General features: G+C 38.3%; 1 protein-coding gene across 1 annotated transcript in view; it reads left to right on the top strand.

Annotated features, from left to right (window-relative positions):
* Positions 1 to 19,675, top strand: part of LAMA1 (laminin subunit alpha 1) — a 102,896-nt gene that overhangs the window by 1,783 nt on the left and 81,438 nt on the right. The window contains exons 2-3 of the mRNA XM_035319483.1: positions 17,953 to 18,123; positions 18,496 to 18,608. Coding sequence (XP_035175374.1) covers positions 17,953 to 18,123; positions 18,496 to 18,608 — 284 coding nt within the window. The remainder of the gene's footprint in view (positions 1 to 17,952; positions 18,124 to 18,495; positions 18,609 to 19,675) is intronic.

Raw genomic sequence — 19,675 nt, 5'->3', positions numbered from 1 at the left:
AAAAAAAAAAAAAAAAAAAAAAAAAAAAAAAAAAAAAAAAACAGAATTCAAGATAACTGAACCTAAAACAATGTGAAGAATGTGATGCAGATTAGAATAGCCATGATAGCCATGTTGCTTTTGCAAAAAGTAAACAACTGAAGTTTAAACTTTAAGCATTGTGACAATGTAAAAAACATTGTTGTGTTAACAGAAAGGTTTCTTGGACACTGCAGGAGCATTTGAAAGTTTGGTGGAAAAAGTATCTTGGCTTGCTTGTGGAGAGTACCTTGGTAGAACCCTTTCAGCATTTCCTGTTTTTCTTTTGGTGCCTGCTTTTGTCCTGTCAGCAGATGAGGAAACAAGCATACAATAGTTGCAGGGGTCTGTCAGAAAGTGCTGAAGTCCATTCTAAGAAAAAGCAACGCAGAATAGTAAAGTTACTGCAGCAACCAGCTTTCAAGGTTAATGATCGGTTCTTTCAGCCTAAGGATTAATACATACATACCTATAAAATTTACTTGGCATTTTAATTGCAGGTTTGTTGTTGAAGTCTTGTCATCATGTTGAAAAGTTGGGTCTGTATTTTCAATTGAGTCTTTTGTATTTAATAATGGGAGTTATTCTTTGTGAAGCACGTATCTCTAGTGTCCAGATCCAGACAAGAGCTGTTGTGCTACCTCAGAAGCAAATAACCGTTTCAGAGGCTTTTGTAGCAGCTTTGCTCCACTGGAATGCATTCTTAATTATTCTGAGGGCAAGAGTGATACAAGTCTGCAAAGTGGAAAGGGAAAGCAATTAATTGTGCAGCATTGCCTGTATTTTGTAAACTTGATTCTGCCATTGTCAGGTGATTTTTCTATAATAATAATAAAAAAAATCTTGCTACCGTAAATGTGTGACTAGGATAACTTTCAAAGCTGTACTAGACAAAATCTCCTTGGCTGCATCTCTTATCAGTCTGTTCTGTGAGCTGGTGTGCTGTGGCAGCCTGCTCTGTTGTTCCTGACTGGGGTTTTGGAATCAATAGGCTTTAAGTGCTGGTGTTCAGGAGACTGAATGAGCCCAGGAAGGTGCCTTGGGTGCCTCATCTGGGCAGAGCTGAACACAAGTATTTCTCATGCTTATCACCATTTGGGTTTCAAACCTACCTTGCTTTAAGAATCTGGTTTAGTAAGTATGTTTAAGTTATGACTATAATACACAAATCATAATGTTATGTTCAGCAACCACATTTTTTTTTTTTTTTTTTTTTTTTCTGAAACATAAGTGATAAGGTTTACTTATGAATCAGATTGTTAGAGCACTTGCTCAGGAAGTGGGAGACTTAGGTTAATCTCCTTAGCTTGAGATGGTTTGAACCCACATCTCCAATTTCTGAATAGAGTGCCTTATTACCAGTTTGCTATGACAGGTAGTGGAGGGGGAGTTATGTATGAAATCCCTCCAAACCTGTTTGAAACCAAGCTACCATGTATCCAAGAATGCAAGTTTAAAGGGTGCAGAAGGAGAATGGGCAAGAGAAAAAGCTGATGCTGTGGTTCAATCAGTTCAGCACTGAAAGCTGGAAGGAGAATCAAAATGCTGGTCTTCTCCTTTTTATCTATTTCAGATGCAAGCAAAAATCTGGCATTTAAATCCAGAATGGAAAGACTTTTTTTGTATCCTTGTCCACAATTTTTTCCTGGGTCACTTGGTGGGATGGCTGTGTATCCCACTTAGTGCAGATAGACTTCCTGGTGCCTTGTTCAGAATGATGAGATTTACTTTGGATCTGGTGTGCTTGAATTCTAGGTGTGTCTGCATTTGTTAGCAAGACACTTGAGTCTTTTTTTAGATCTGCCCTTCAGTCTGCAAGCTTAGATAGGTAAATCTAGGTATAGTTTTACTTGCCTCACTACATCCTTGTGTTTCATGGGATGATACACAATTTCCTCATACACTTCTGAAACTGAGAGCCAAACTTCTCAGATGTATTAGGATGACAATAAAACTTTGAAGAAAGTCTTCTTAAGCTTTCAAGATGAGCTGGTCACTGTATGAATTGAAACATTATTTCATAGGGAGTTTGGAACTTCCCTGTGGTATCTTAGCAAGTAAATCTTGTTTCCACCAGTCTTAGAAAAAACTATTTGCCCCTCATGTGCCTTCATGTGGGTTAAGTAACAAGGCTACAAGGTACATATCAACTGTTCAAGCTCTACTTAACTTGCCAGGCTATGTGATAATTCTCCACTTCACATGCACAAAGGAATAAGGTGGGGTAACTCCAGTTAAAAAAAAAATCATTCCCTTCCAGGGCTCTCCCATGATAGCCATAAGCCCATGGTGTCAGGGTAACACCCACCACTGTGAGTGAGCTATGGGAGAAATTCTCCAGGTAGTGACAGCCTCTGGGGGGTTATGGGACTCCTTATGCAATGCAGGGGAAGAACATTTTGCCGTTGGAAAAGAATTATTATGGGGAAGAGCCCCATAGGGGAAGAGACAAAGACAGGGAAAGGGGAAGAGTGAAGGCAGGGAAAGGAGAGGAGGATCCAGGAGGTCTGAGAAAGAACAAGTATGGGATAAAAAAGAGGGGTGAAAGGATAAACATGTTGGCTGTAAGCAGGTTGCCAGTCACCATGCTTGTCTCTCTGCACCCTGTACCTCATCAGTATAGTCTGTCCTGTCTTTTTATTAAACTGTTTCTGACTCTTCTCCTGGGTGAAGGGGTCTCTGTGCTTAGTGTGGAGGTGGAAGTGTCAGTTCCTGGAGAGGGGACCAGAAGCTGCAGGGACCTGTGTGTCTTGGGTGGCCGTGGCTGGACAGACCAGAGTATGTGTTTGTTGTTTGATCACACTGACATACAGAACCACACCAGACAAACCAGAAAGTAGGATGGGAAGCTTGGGAGCAGGTATCAAAGCAGCCATAGTTTTGGGATGGATACTGGAGAGACCAGAGGGTCTGCAAGTCAGCTGTCAGGGGGACCAGGAGTCCCAAAGCTACTGGGGAGGCCATGGGGTCTAGGGGTTGACCAAGAAACCCATCTACGTGAATGTGCATCTGTGGGTGAGTCAAATGGAAATAATGACGGCCAGGGCCAGCTTCTAGGTAGGCTGAAAGTCTAGGCCAGTTACTTAAAGGATCTACAGTGTGCAGGTGGGGCTGTGGGCCTTAGGGGCTCACATGCCCAGGTGGCAGTAAAGGGGGTGTGCTGGGATGCAGGGGCCAGTTACAAGCTAGACTGAATGTCCAATTTTGTAGAAATCCACACTGTATGTGTATGAATATATATTTTCCACTTTGACTTTGTTCTGTATAGCACTCTAACCCAATTCAATTTTAGGTTACCTATCTGCCAAGTCACCTCAAAGAGAGACCACATTGCGTATGCCCAGGAATGCCACCTTCGCAGGTACTATTGCATTAAAATGTTAAGGTTCACTAAATTCATAATAGGGAATACAAATATATTTTGAAAATTATTAACAAGAAATGGGGCTTGATAATACACAAAGAATTTGCAATGTAAAAGGAATAATGTAGAAGATAATGGATCTTGGCTAGGTGAGAATCATTAATGAGAATGATTGAAGTCTGACTGGAAGATGGGACAGAAGAAGAAAACGATGAGAATTTTCAGTTTTTCTGGTGGTATGCAAGGAATATCTTGGACATTTTGTGGAGAAAATGTGCTTGGCATTGATTGGAGACTCCTAGATCCCGACTTTGCTTTCCTATTCTTTTCCCCCTCACTTCTTTTAAAACAAAGTTAGCACCAACAGGCCACAGACTATTTCTTCTTTTCTCAGAGTGCAAAGGTATGTGACAAAGAAAAATCCCATGGAAGCATGCTAAATAGACTGAAGATTAAGATAAAAAAACATTTGTCTGTCATAAATATTTCCCCTATTCCCTGAGGGCTTAGAAAATACATCTCTGGAAATTCAGGACTATCAGTGTGTTGATCAGTTGTTGGTATTTACAGCACTCTCACACAGGATCTTCAGACAGAGTATGCCTTCTTTTTCTATGTCTTTATTTTTTCTAAAGGGGTTAGACAGCTGCTGTCCTCAAGGCATCCCTTTCTGACCAGAGCAATAGCATGTTGGAGAAGTTTTGCAAGGTGAGATTGGTTAGGTTGCAAGAACTGTAATTTCTTAGTTGGTATAAACCTTAGGTGCACATCAATCAAACCTCCCATTTACGTATGTTTTTGGGTACTTGAGTGATATCAGCCTAGAGGCTGATCCTAGTGCCCAAGGGCACTGTATGGTGGGTATAGCACTCTGGCTTTGAGTTCTGATGTGAATACTTCATCTGGTGGAGCCGGGAGTCAAAGCAAAAAAGGTTAGGAGGTATGTTTGTGTTCATTCCTTTGTAGTTAAATTATCTCCATAAGAATCACAATAGTTTTAACAGCCATGTAAGTTCATAGGGCAGCTGGAAGGGGGGATGCATGGCAGTCACTCACTGCTGGGCCAGAGCCCTTGCCTTTCTGCAAGCAGCCCAACCTTGAAGGCTCTGTGAAGCACTGGCTAATGTGGGGTAATGGCCTCAGCTGGTTTGTCCTGTCTTTTCTGCGCTTTTCCTACCAGTCAGCCCCATGAAGATCTGCTACCACTTTGTGTAAACCGAGTAGATTAGAGCAAAGCCGATAAAACAGGAAGAATTATCTTGTTAGCTTTAGATGAATTTTTAAATTATCATTTGATACAGTAATGACTATATCAGAGATATTCCCTGACCAGTTCATTTTAAAGTCTCAGATTTGAAATTGTTTTGCAAGCATACAGTAATTCCTTTTCCTGAGCTCATTTATTGTGCTGCGAATTCCAGTCTCCGTCTTGATTCCCGCATGAGAATAAAGGTTAAGAAGCTGTTTAAGAAATGGTCTGCTTGAAGTGGAAACTTTATTTTTCCCTTGGCTTTGCCTGCATTTTTGGTGTTCTGTTTTGCTGTAAAATGACCTTGAAGATAGGCCCGTGTCCACTGCCTCCTTTATCATTTTTGTTTGTATAAGATTTTATTTGCTGAAAGGCTGCAGGAACAATGCAGAATACATACAGGTAATTTGAAACAACTTCTATAGCCTTGATTTGATTATTGGATTTTTTTTTCTTTAGGACCTGATTAAGTAGATAAACCCTGCTGCTCCTCCACTGCCTCTTCCTCTGGCAGAGCCACAGCCCGGGGCATGGGAGGGTAGGATCAGTCCTTACTGACTTCTCATTTATTCCGAATCCATCCCGGAGTATTCAGACAAAAAGCAGTTGAGTGAATTGATGAGCATCCAGCTCCAGTATAATGCTTGGGCTTGGAAAGCCAATTAATCAACTCATGCCTTCCCTGTTTCTGCTTTGCTGAAAGGAGGAAACCAGTTCCTGAAGGCACTACTAACACACTGCTGATGAGCTGACTATTTTTTATTCTAATGTTCCCTTACAAACTTTTCTCATTCAAATGCATGAATTTGTAATGCATGTTTTGTAATCCTCCATGCCACACCATTCATATATTTTACTTGCCCTTCTAGAGGTCTCTTTTGTTCATATCTTGCACTGTTGTAAGAGAGGAGGCAAAAAAAAAAAGGGGTTTAACTGTCTGCTAATGCCTTCAGTGATTAGATTGTTTCTACTTTATTGGCTCAGAGGGCCTAGATAGTAGAAATTTGCAGTGAAGGTTCTTTGAATTATAAGGGTCTGTGGAAATCCTGGTTTGAACTGGGGTTGTGAAATCCTGCTGTTGAAATGTCTAGGATTCCATCCATTTGCTTTAGCCTGTGGAGTCTCTAAAATGCATGCTAAATGACTTCTACCAAAAAATACCCTTTAAAATATGCCAGAATTTAACTTTTTGATGGGAACAGGAGGGATCAAATTAACTTCACCGACTCTGGGAGAATAGCTGTGAATTTACATTTACCTACAGACAATTGTTCATTTATTCCTTCAGTAGTTGCTAACTAATGCAATGGTTCAGTAAGGCATTTAACTATGTTCATTTTAAATTGTACGAGTTGTCCAATTTGCATTTGCAGCATAATATATCTCATTTACAAGATGAAAAGCATCTTTACAAATGGAAAGCAAATCTACTGTTTATCTAGAACTCCATGACTTGTGAATAAATCTGGGCACTTTCAAAGGCTTATTTTTTGATATTAACAATAAATCTCAGCAAAAGTTGATCGCATTTTAGAAACCATATGTTTTTTGCTCATGCAAAAATGTGAGCTTGTTACTGGAACGGTCATTTAGAAGTAAACATGAATTTGAACTTAACAATGACAAGGATCAAGTCCTATGACAATTTATCTTCCTTTAAGTAGGTTTACAGCATGTCTGCCAACATCCACCAGAAGTTTATCATTGCTAAAGGCATACAGAAATACTAGGGTCAAATGGATGGATGACCTCTCCACTTCATAGTGGTCACACAAGGGACAGCTTAATTTCTTTTGTATTTCATAATACTCTGAAGGGGGCATTTCTAGTCGGAGAAATGGCTGCAAAGTGCAGTGTAGGCTTTCTGTGAAGTGGAGGAAGCTGTTCTTTGCAAGCAGTGAGAAAGGTGCATGGGCCCGGGCAGGGAGCTTCAAGCTGAACTGCATGTTGACTAGAGGATAGTAGATCTTTCCGTGATGATACAGATAGCATATGATCTGAAGGCACCAATGAAGTACTAGCTAGAAACCATGACTGCTGGTAGATAGCTGAATTCAGTGTGTCTTGGAATAGATCAGATGTTGCCACACTGATGTTTACTCCAGCAATCAGTAAGGTTACTCAGACACTTTATTGCAGGCACTTGGTGTAAGGATCTGCTATTGCTGTGCTGCCACTGCCACAACTAATAGCAGTAACTGAAAAACCTTGGCTTGGTTATGGCTGGTAGGCTGAAAATCCTGCTGTGGTAACAGGAAAAGAGGGTAAGAAGGGGCTTATCAATGGTGTCAGGATGTTTGTTCCCCCCCCCCCCCCGAAAAATCCTTGTATATACCCTGTAATATTAACTGATGATGCAGGCTCTCCTTAAAACTTGAGCAGCCCTCTTCATCTTGTCTATTCTTGAGGACAATGAGAAATGCATGCTTCCCACTCTGCACCTCTTCCCAGATAATTGTCTCATTTCCCACAGTAAATCAGAAATATTTGGGGTGTATGTTAGGGGTGTTTCAGGGTAGGATCCAAAACGTGCTTTGCAAGCTATAGTGTCACAGTAGCATTGCTGAATTTTAAATTAAAGGACTTCAGCTCTCAAGCCTGGTCTTCAGACTGTTTGAATTTTCTTTAAAAATTACCCTGTAGGCTGAAATGTATCATTCTTGTTTTCATGCCAAAGGCAAAATACTTTTAGGACACTTGATTAAAATTCCATGTGGCTGGCTGAATTATTGAGCACTGATGGTAATACAGAAGATAACTTTTTTTTTTTTTTCTTCTTCTTTTTCTTTTGCAGCATTACTTTTTCCTCTCTTTAATTTTGTGTCCTTAAAATTACACTTTCAAGAATTTATGTGGTGTGACACATTCCTTTTGTTTTATAAGGATGTTTACTGTAAAATAATGAAGGTTTGAAAGTGGTGAGGGCTTGAAACATAGCAAACGTGGAATAGGTAACTTGCTACTAATATTTTTAAATTAGAGACGCAAGATGTGTATTTGTTAACCTGTGCGTAAAGACAGGGAAATGTAAGTAAATTAAGGGAATTCACAATTTTACTTTGTTGACTAGAGTAAGAAGCCTGGGGGAAAAAAAGTAGCAGGGTATGTTTTACTTCTTTCAAAAAGCAGACCACCACCTCTATAGCATATTAAACAGTTGGTTATAACTGAAGAAAGCCCTACAGAGGATATTTCCCAATTAACCATTTAAATTGAAGATGTGAAATCTTGTCAGTAGAGATAAGGGAATGATCAAGTTTTGCATGTCCTAAGCGTTGCACCAGTTGTAAATCATACCAGCTCCATCCAAGCTAGAGGAAAGGTACTCCCTTCCACCCAGGAATATCTGGCAGTGACACAGGGCTGTATGCGCTCTGATAATGGCTTTGTGCCTGTTTGAATGAAAACATTTTTCTTCTGTGTTTGAAAAAACACGTGCCTCTAAAACAGGAGAGCTGGTAGTTCCGATGTGCCAAAAACTTCAACTTGAAATAGCTTTTGTTAATTAATGGAAGAAGTCCACCTATTTTAAAAAAGCATTTAATTTCATCTAATGCAGCTATACACAGTAAAGTTAAGATAGTGCATTCATATTAGGAAAGCAAAAAATGCCATATATATAAATTTCATTTTGATATCTGGCTGGCGAATAACAAGCTTAAATAAACTAAGTGAAAAATACATTTCAGAGTTACCCTGAAGTGCTACTAGTTGTTATAAGACTTGGTTTATGATCACAAGGAGGTGCCAGCAGCCTCAAGGGATCTTTCTTTATGTTTATGTGGGAAAAGACATAGTAACATTTTATAATGTTTTGATACTAGGTCACCATATAGAAATGACTGGGTCTACTATACCTTTAAATTTTTTTTCCAATCTCAGACTTCTTAAAATTTGCAAGTAATAAATATGAATTTAGCATCATGAGAGAGCTAATAGATACTTGGGTCATAACTTCTAATTTATTATACTCAATATGAAGCCTAATGTTGCACATTTATGCATGCAAATTTAATTAGGGTCAAACCCAGACATGATTTTCATTTACAAGGAAGATTGCTGCCTCAGGTTAAAAAATGATTATAGAAGAGAAGCACATGATGAGCTGTAATTTCTTGAGGTAGTCATAGTAAAAGGTAGGAAAAAAGGCTAGCTTACATCTAACATCAATAGGAACAAAAATGTTCTGCTTCTTTGAAATTAAGACACAGCATACATGGTGAATGACTGAGGTCCCCAATCCTTGGCATGCTGATCACAATCCCAGTACTACTGTCATATTCATCTAAGCTAATGTCTCTTAGGCTGCATGTAAGCAAATCTAGCAAGACACTAAAATAATTGTATTTTCTTTAGCTCTGAGTGAAAATTGTTTCCCAGATTAAGGTGACTTCAGGAAAAAGAAATAATGTGGTGCTTAAAAAAAATCAAAACAAAACCGGAACAGCCCCCAAACCAATAAACACAATGATGCAGACTCCTCAACATGTGGAAAAAGCTTTTGGTGAACAAGAAAGAACTAATTTCATGGTCTAGCAGGTTTGTTGTTCCTTGGCAGCCTGCCCATCTGTCAACTTTTGGCTCTTTTACTTTGGTATAAAAACTGTGGCAACTTCTAGGCAGATTCTTGAACAGGCCAGCATGATAGGAAAAATATATATATAAATACAAGACCTGACTGGACAGAAGAAATATAAGTTACACTTTAAAAGTGCACGATATATGTAGAAAATACAAATTTCTCAACTTTTATATTCTGTCACACTGTTCAATGCATGAATAAGCATGAAAGCTAGTTTTCTTCCTCCTGTGTCTTAGTGTGCTCTGGATGAAAGAAAGCAGATAGTTAATTTAGAAATTGCTGTTATTTAGAAATTTCTGTTTAAAGTTTTTGATTATCTTTTTTATTCCCAAGAATGCAAAAGTCAATTTTTTGCCTCTGATGTGTGAGATTTGTGGCAGACCAAGCCATAAAACTATAAACCTATTGAGGGCTGTGGTTTAAGCTCTTAAAGCTATTATATTTCCCAATGTTTTTTATTCCCTCAAAATGTTGAGTATTTTCAACCTTAGACAAACAAGTGTGACATACACTCCTTTGGGCAGCAAGGTAGCTCATTTGTAGGAATCTCTGGATGCTTGCTCAAACTCCTTTGGTGTTAGGCAGTTGCATGCTGCCCCATGGCTTTGCATCCTAATTACTCTACTTGCAATTGGAGTACATGCTCATTGCAGCAGAGTTTCCGTATGATTTAAGTCTGTGTTTGCAAGCTCAGAGCATGAGGGATTCGTAAGAGAAGATGAGCTGTTGTAAAGTTTTCATTAGCTATCTTGTTAACACTTAACTTCATAAAGCTAAGGATATTATTATAATGTTGGTGTTCAGCCTAAACTGGTGTCTAACCCATCTATGGTGTTTGAAACCATGCTTTGTGTAATAGTGTTAGTAACTGTGTAACAAAGGTGACAAAATTCAGTCTCTGTGGAGATGTGTTAGTATTGCTTGGCTGCTTTTTTATCTAAGCATTTAATTTGGTAGTCTGGGTTTCCTTTGTTGTAGAATTTTTCCAATGAGTGCAGTAACTTCCTAATTTTAACTCACCATCCTCTGATACTACATATAGGGAAACTTAACATCTTGCAATTATGACTTAGGATCAAATGCTTTCTTCTCTCTTCCTTTACCCTTAGTAAGGAAGAGAGCCATTGCCCATTGCCTATTATATTTACCATGCTTCTTGTGCTTTGAAATTTAGTATTTTAATAGACATTGAGGTATGAGGCATTAAGGTTTTTGGGCAAATTTTCTTCCTTGTTCAAATTATCTGCTGTGTTTTGGCCATCAACCTGGCTATCTGCTGTGCTGAGTATTTGAAGGAAACCATGCAAGTTGTGTCAAACTTGCTTTTAATCTTCACAAACTCTAAAGAGAAAACTAATGTGTGTGAGGGAACAGTACAGCTGATGTTCATTCTTTATAAAGCAAACTTTTGCCTCCTGTATTTCCAGTCTGAATTTGCAAGCATGCATCTTTATTAATTTGCAGTGTTATACTTTTTTGAGCCATTGGTTGTTAACTAGCACATCATCTAGCCCAGGGGAGACCTCAGTAGTCAAATGTCTGTTGCTGCTAGTGCTCTCAAATTAAGGCTCTTGTTAATAATGCTGAATGCACATAAGCAAGAGCAAAAAATGTTTGGCAGAGAAACTCTCTGTTATTTGGGTAGAGGAAAGCACAGAGTTTGGTCATCTGCAGGTTGTTTGTGCTCTGGCAGCTTGCAGGGTTCAAACAGAATATTACTTACTGGTCGCATTAACCATTGTAGTGTTTTTTTTTTTTTTTTTTTTTTTTTTCTTCTGGTGTTTCTGTTGAATTGTTTAAGTGTGATTTGCAAAAGCTTTATGGAAACAGAAATAATAAAATAATCAACACTTTTTTTTTCTTTTTTTTTTCTTTTTTTTTTTTTTTTTTCCCGAAATCAAGGATTTATAAGCATTCAGCAAATGGCTGTAAAGTAAGCTGTTTCCTAGATAACCTGAACTAGATAACCACAACTCTTTTGTGACCGAGTAGGAAGCAGTACAGCAGAAAAGGATCTTTACCTTGGCATGCAATGTAAACTGAATTGTAGTGCCTTGCGAAAAAACACCAAAACTTACTCTGGGGTGTGTTGATGACACTGTGAAGAATTCAAGATTTTTTTTTACTCCAGTTGGTGCTGATGAGGTCACACTGGAGAGACTGCTAAGAATTCAGAAAGATAAGAGGTTTAGAAAATTGACTGTGGAAAGACTGAAAGGCTTGTTTCTTTAGTCTGGAAAAGAGAAAAGTATGTGTGTGATAACAGCCTTTCAGGTAATCAAAAGCTGAAACAAGATCATGACAGATCATGAATGGAGCAACGATGACTAAAAATTGGTAACTTCACAAGCGATAGAGCACACATGTTGAGGAATACCTCTTACTGGAAGCTCTTGAGAACAGAGTAGACAAATCTAGTACATTATTGTATTCAAAATGGATTGAATTAAAGTCTCACTGAGTAGTATTTCTGTAAATCACATATTAGTCAGCTTTGCTGTACAGCATGAGGAAACAAAGAAAACAGGTTCTAGGAGAACATCTGTCATGGCACTGAGGATTAATTCTTGATCTGAAATAATCTAAATACTCCAAATTAAAGTTTGTAGAGGTGCTGCTAATAAAATTATACTCCTTGGTTGGCTCGTGTATAATTTGTGTTGTACTAGCAGAAATTCTGCTTTCTGTAGAGCTACAGAAAAATGAGTGGTCAGTTTTCTGAATTATTTGCTCTGTAAACCTTGTGTGTAACTTGTAGTGAAGCTTTCAGCTTTTTAAATGGGTTCATGCTGCAGCTATTGCATATTTTCAGGCAGTGTCTCCACAAAATGGATTATAAGGCAGGTTGGGTGTTGCACAACAGATTTCCTGCTGACTGTAAGAGTTAGTGCCTTAAATCCAGCAGTTAGAAATTAGGGATTTAAGCCCATTTATGTTATGGAAATCAGCTCAGATTTTCATTGTGATTACAGGATAGGATTCTGATGAAAGTATGTAGAAAAGGTTAAGCTAGGGACATTTGCTGGTGAAATAAAATGAGAGTAAATCTATTAAGAAGGCAAAGAATCTGAACCCAAGTCTGATAGTTCCAGGGCTTTTATTTAGTAAACTCCCTTAGTCCAAAACGTGAATAGGACAGAATAACTAAAACAAAAATCTGTGCCATTGAAAACTAGCTGAGAATGTTATAAAGAATGTGACCTCAACTTCTGCAGTGTAATACTATAACATTTTATACATTCTAATCTTCTGTGACATTTTATTACATTTTGTCCCTAGTCCTTTGTATTTTCCTGGAGTGCATCAAACTGTTCTGAACAACTGTCACTGTCCTCTGTAAATATTTTTTACGTAAATGAATCTATTGATAGTGAGAAAACTTCATTGCCTGCTTTTTATGAACCACTCATTGCCTTACTCTTTTTTTTTTTTTTTTAAACACTAACTTGCAAATGAGATTAGACCCCTTCAAGTATTTCTGCTTCTGACAAATGACACAATAAAAAGCTCATTGTTACAGTATGCATCAACCCATATATTTAAGTTGCATTTAGTCTGTTCACTTGGAATTACTTCTTTATTACCCGATTGGCACAAAAAAGCCAAAATACTTGGGGAAAATCAAGCTGTTACTTTGCTGAATGTCTCAGAACTGCTCCCTGAAGTCTGGTTGGAAGTCTTCATTGTATATACACACTGATGAAGAATGCAGAAAACAGTCACCTTCTGGACTCAGTACTTGGTTTGCTTCAGATAGTCTTGCATTCATTCCCCATCAGTTTTGTTTTCTGATTTCAAACAAGATAAAACACCTTCCAGATTCATTCACTTTATTGGGATAGCATACAGACTAGTTAATACAGATTCAGAGGAAATCTGTTTTAAATGTAGCCTTCCTGTGAGAAGTCCTGTCATCCTTGCTGAGTTTATCAGGTAACAAAAAGTAGTAAAATCTTTATTGCACTTATTGACCATATTTGCTGACATAGTGAAGCCTATGGAAAGCAGAGCTCCCATATGTATCTTTCTGCTTGTACAACTGTGTTTGTAAAAGAAACAAATTTAATTTAATCAGCTATGCCTCTGCTAGGAAAACTGTTATCCTGAGGAATCTCTCAGTTTCTCCACATGCCATCTGTAAAAAGGGAAGAGGTACAGCCTGTCAGTCACATTGTGAAATCCATACACATCAAATATGTTCAAACCCACAGACAACACATGGATTTTGCCAAAACACCCAACCCCACTCCTGCACATGAAAGTGCAGTGATGAAAGACTTAATTTCCTGGGTGAAAAATGCAATAATCAGGACTGGTGTTGGAGTTTCATTCAGATCTAGCTATACAGTATGCAGGCAATGGCTCTAAACTAAGAATATTTTTTAAAGATAAGTGAGGGAACAAATGTCTAAAAAGCCCTTGCTCAGTGGCAGAGAAAGCTTACACCTTAAAGTCTAATGTCTTTAAATTGCAGTGATGTTTCTGTACATGGGCAGGCTATTTAAACTAGACAAAATGTTCAGTAAATCCAGGATGTAGAGATCTATCTAAATACTATGGAACTGATCTGCTCATGTGCAGTAAATCAGGTGTATCCAGAATGTGTTGATAGATGTGCATTGGTCATATCCAGGGTTTTGCTAGTGGGAGTTTCCAGAAACACAAAACTGTGGAAACATATCCCAAATCCTTTAAATAATAATAATAATAATAATAATAAAAAAAAACATGAAGAAAACTTATAAAACCACTCAGAAATAAGAAACCAGGAAAAATGATGGTAATCATCTCTGTAACAAAGAGTTTGCCAGGTCTTCTGTAGACACTGGTTTCAAGTAGAGTAATTCCCAAAGAAGTCTAGGCCATATGTCCATCAATAACCTATACAATGGAGAGATGGATACATGTCCTGCGTGCAAACATCCACTAATCACACAATGATGCATCTCAATCCATAATGACTTTGTGTGAATTGTCATCTATCTGGATCTGCCCCAACAAGCTGCATACTCCAAAAGCTTCATTCATTCTGAAGGATTAGTGTGGATAGGCACATGGGGGCACATAAAATAGATGTTGACTGCCTCATCTACTTAAAGCTCCTTGCCTGCCTTTCTTTTCCCTGCTATGCTTCATCCTGACCATCTGTTCATTACAACTGACTTCTTTATGAGCAAGCCTTTTCTCTGACTTTAGGTAAAATATTAACATTATGTCCTTCACCACAAGGTCTGCCTGCTGCTCTATACAGCAAATTTATCTAACCTTTAGATTCTTCTTTGTCACTTTAAGAGTCATATATTGTAAAGTGTTAATGTGACAAATTCTGCCACATCCACATTGCAGAACACTTTGTTAAGGGTTTGATTTCCTCTGCTTTCTCTGAGCTTGGGGCTTTCTGTTCCTGTTCTGTAGGAAAGCTCTGAATGGCATAATTCTGGGAATATGCACCCATGTACACAGGCTTTCAGCCTTTCTGTAGTTTTAGTTCTATATCTGGGTAAAACCAAGTCCTTAGAAATGAGAGCAACTTCCGTGAGTATATCAGAATATAATCAACCAGACCAGATTAGCCAGGTGAGAAGCCACTGCTGAACTCTACAGATTGTGGCCATCCATATAGAGGTCTCTAAAGGCTCCTTCAAAGCCTCTTGGGATGATTGCATAATATGATAACAGCATCTGATAGCTTAGCAGTGAAGTGGTGATGATTTTTTAATGTAGCACTTCCCTTCTTTTCTAGTGAGAATTAAGTATAATAAATCTAATTCAATCAATCATTTGTACTGGACTTCAGATAGCAAACTGTAAAAGTTACGTTAATGCCTTTAAGAATGCAAATATCACTTGCTGTAAGTTCAGATTAATGATATGTGGTGTTTTCCGTCTGAGTTTTATGTCAGTTACAACCACTTTAATTTTAAAGCAGGATATGATCACAGACACACATTTATCTGTAATTGGCTCATTTAAGTGACTGATTCTGTGGTTATTCATCTTTATCATACCTACCTTCTCCCTAAGACAAGTGAAAATGTATTTCACCAGATGGTTATAGTCTTCTCTTGCTTCTTTTTGTGGCAGAGGAGCATCTAGAGTTCTTCATCTCACCATTATGAGTACTCAGCTTTTCTTAAAATGTTTCTTAAGAACATGCTGAATGACTGAAGAGGAGGAATGAAGAGGAGCAAATGCAATTAATTTATTTTAAATGTCACCCTTTTTATGTTGTTTATTCCAGATACTGTTTCTTGTAAGAAAATCATCTTGCAGGCTATTCAGCCTCCACTGAAATCAGTGGCTACACCTCTGAAAATTGCCTTAAAATTTGGTTGCATTAAAGAGAAGCAGAGATGAATGTAATTAGGTAGTGCTCGAAGGGATGCATCATATTCCAGGATAAAGCTAACAAGCCTTTGTTTTTTTGTTCAATTCTGGAACTAAACTCCAGTGCAACTACAATTGGATTGAAATGTCCTTTCTTTTCTTATCTTTTTGAGAACAGAAAACTCATCATGAGACCTTAATGACATCATAATCAGCATTTCATTTTATTATCAGTCAGTGATGTGATAAAAGTAGCTGAGATGCTTGATGACAAGCAGTCAAAAGGGCTCAGTCCAGAGCGACGGCTATGGTGTGTGAACCTGACCTGAACCTGGGATTTTGGAATGAATCTTATCCAAGACAGCACTAACCATCAGCACTTTTTTTTTTTCAGAGCTTTTCTATTCCTTTGGCACAAATCTGTTGACTGAAGGTTATTGTAGGTGAATTATGTCACTCTAACAAATGACCCTGGAAACAAATGGCAGGGCTACTGTATAACATGAGTGAAGGGTGATGAATGACCTGGGAAGTTAATTGGTAGTTCTTGAAGGCTGGACGATGGATGCCTTTATGAACAGTAGTGAATACTGAATGCAGAAGATTTTTTTGATTTTTTTTTAATCATTAGAGAGTAATGTAAAAGAGGGTACCCTCTTCCATCAGTGAAGTTTCTTTTCTGGTAAGAAAATAAATGCTGCATTTCTGCTTTGCCTGCAGCTATAAGTCTGGAGCAATACTGCACCAACACTGCAGTAAACATGAGATGAGAGTGCAGAAGGCATTTCAATGGAAGAAGAGGCTTACCATATGGTCAATAGTATGTCCTCTATGTCATTGCCTGCACCAGATTTAGGTATAATGAGAGCAAGGTGTATGACCTAGTCTAGATTTAACTTAAATGAGGTAAGGATTCAAAACAAAAAAGCTCCATCTCCTTCTTTAAGTTTTGAGTATGGCACAATTCAACACAGTGGAAAACACTGTTTATTACTCATACTGTGGTGAGAAGGTTAGGATTTAGCCATGTAATCAAAGGAATATTGAATTCTGCCTTGCTGAGGTGGACAGCTAAGAAAAGCAAAGTATTAATTTTGCAATCTTGCAATATATATATTAGATTAATGAAAATAATTTGCGTAGTTGTACTCATGAAGAAAGGCATGTGTTTTGACAAATATGCTTAAGTATGCCTGGATTTTTTTTAAATTCCTTATAACAGAAGAAAAATAACAACAAAAAACTTTCAGAAATGTGATTTTAATACCTCACTATTGCAACAGTAGCAATTCTTGCAGCACTCTTAATATACTATACCATGTCTCCAGCTTTGATTTCAGCCCATCATGTCTAATCTCTTCACATAGGTAATTTTTTTCTCTTTTTCAGAATTGTTTCTGAATAGAAATGGAGTATCTGTGTTTTATTGATGGATTCAAACCTAACCATGCAAGAAGTTAGAGCTTTTTACCCTAGGAGGGAGGGCTGGAAAATTTTAACAAAGCTGCTGAGAAGTTGTGCTTACTTAACTTCTTTCTGCCATGTGAAGTATTCCTTAAATTTTATGAGTAGACTTCAAGCTCAAGTAAAACATCCCTCCTTTTAGAAAACATTAAGAGTTTTGAAGCTGGTAAGAGCAGTCTTTCATTACTCCTGTGCATGAGAGCAGCACCATCTGAAAGTACAGTCAAGTGTGTAAAGATTAATAAGTGGCAAGTGAAGTTTTCTTTAGACTTTACTCAGGCTTCAGAAAAGCCCAGAGTAAAGGTCTAAAATGCAGACCTCAAAACGTGTGAGCGGGAAGCGTGTCATTGAGGCTGGTGGTGTTTTTGCCCTGAGGATCTTGGGTTAAACACTGTGTTCTGCATGGGCAGAGGGCTTTCTGTGCAGCTCCTCATCCATTCTGGCAGAGGGCCAATTTTCCCCGTGGTTTTGATTATTTCACAATGTGGCGAGGTTTAGTAACTGGAAGAGAGTTTACTAGCTCTTGTGTTCCTTGAGGGCTGGGGACTCCCCTGGGTCCATCAGGGCAGCCCCTGACACCCAAGGCCCACCCCTCCATCTCATCCAGGAACAGGACAACCAGGGATTGCCTCCCTGCTGACAGGACCGGGAATATCACCTGACAGGGACAGAAATGGGGTTCTTGGCTCTGGGCAGGGTGCCCCAGAGAGGGTCCCCTGCAGGAGCCCTTTGGGTCAGGACCAGCGGTGCCTCAGGGCCATAATGCTGTTGTCGGTTTGGTATGATGATGTTTTTACAAAACAATCTGTTTTCATTGTATATTTATGCATTTCTGTCTCTAGGCTAGAAGCTTGTCATAAAACCATGCATATTCAGAGATCTATCTCATAACAATGACTGAATTTTTCTTGCCTTATGCTGTGACTGATAATTGTTACTTATTTCAAGGCCTGTTCCCTGCCATTTTGAACCTGGCCAGCAATGCTCACATCTCCACCAATGCCACCTGTGGGGAAAAAGGACCAGAGATGTTCTGCAAACTTGTTGAGCATGTCCCAGGCCGACCCCTACGCAACGCCCAGTGCCGGGTCTGTGACCGTCACAGTGCTAATCCCAAAGGCAAGTCTCTCTTTTTTGTTGTTGTTGTCATCATCATTTTTGTTTTTGTTTTTCATTGTTTTGTCTTGTTCTCTTTGATCCTTTCCCATAAATACAGAGTGCATTGGGGTCAAATACTTTTTGCTTTTAGTGTCTCAAATACATGAGTGAAACTGCCTTTAAGCAAAAGGACTGACAGAAAGCACAAACACCTTAAATCACCGTTAAGCACTGCAGAGTCCAATGACAGCCTTTTTGTCTGGAGGCAAATTTCAGCTTTTACTTTGTGGCAGATTGAAATTATACTCTGCATGAAGTAAACGTGCTATGTCAGAGAAAATAGCTGTAGATGTATTTTCAATTGATGTTTAATTTTTTTTTTCTTTAAAACAGAGCAGCACCCAATTTCTAGTGCAATTGATGGTACCAATAATTGGTGGCAAAGTCCCAGCATTCAGAATGGGAGGCAGTACCACTGGGTCACCATCACCTTGGATCTAAGGCAGGTGAGTAACATTTACCTGAGTGTCTGTCACTTATTGAACGTACAATATAAGTCTATGCAATTGATTGTAGTTCTTCAGTGTTTAGATGGTTAGATATTTATCAGTTAGAAATTTAACAGCACATAATTAAAGCTGGATAGTTAAACCTTATACAAACTGATTTTAAACAGATGTGTTTTTCAATTATTATTAAGGAGCATCTTAGAGATTTTATTCCTATCAGCCTGGAATGGAAGTGACTGTGTTCTCAAGCAATATAGGTCATGGAGTGTTGTAATTCATGGCACAGCAACAGTTGTGTATGTATGTATATGGACAAAACCAGTGTTTGCTTTGTCTTGATAACCTTCCTCTGTCTGTTCCTGCTGTCTTTCCCCTGACAGTCATGCTATTGTTTTTCTCTGCATTTGATGTCATCCAAGTTGCTTGAAGTCGGAGTTACTGAAGATATTTTCAAGCAGAATATGGTGTTTTCAAGGTGTAATTGTCATAGGCACAAATTTTATATATGAGGATGCATCTTTTTTTTTTTTTTTTTTAATTATATCTATCAGCCTTTCACCTGATCATTGTACAGTTTTATAGTAAAAGAGTAATGATTTAGAGTAGAACATAGCAGAGACATTTAATATTTACTACAAGAAAAAACACACAATACACTTACAAATATGAACTCTTCCAATCCATAAGCATTGTAACTCTGATACTGAGTTTAGGAGACAGAAAGAAAAGTTAAGTGACAGGCATAAATGCACTCACATCACTTACCTGACAGTAGATCTCAAGATATCTTAAATATGGAAACCTGTTAATGCAATACAATGATCAGATTGAAGTGTAAAATGTCAGTTCAGCTGCAAGATCTCCAAAACCCTGGAAATTCAGGCTTTCATATCAGTTGATTGATATGATAAGGACTTGAAGACCACATAAAATAGGACAAAGTGTTGCTGAAAGAGAAGTTGATTTGCCACTTTCTGTGCTTCTCTTCTGACTGGTTCTGATCACTCTTTTGTTAGAAGGAACATTAGGAAGAAATGTTCTATATTCCTTCTGTGGACATTTAA

The sequence above is a fragment of the Oxyura jamaicensis genome, chromosome 2 (genome assembly GCF_011077185.1).
Source record: "Oxyura jamaicensis isolate SHBP4307 breed ruddy duck chromosome 2, BPBGC_Ojam_1.0, whole genome shotgun sequence".
Classification (NCBI taxonomy): Eukaryota; Metazoa; Chordata; class Aves; order Anseriformes; family Anatidae; genus Oxyura; species Oxyura jamaicensis.
This window is presented reverse-complemented; position numbering and strand designations above follow the sequence as displayed.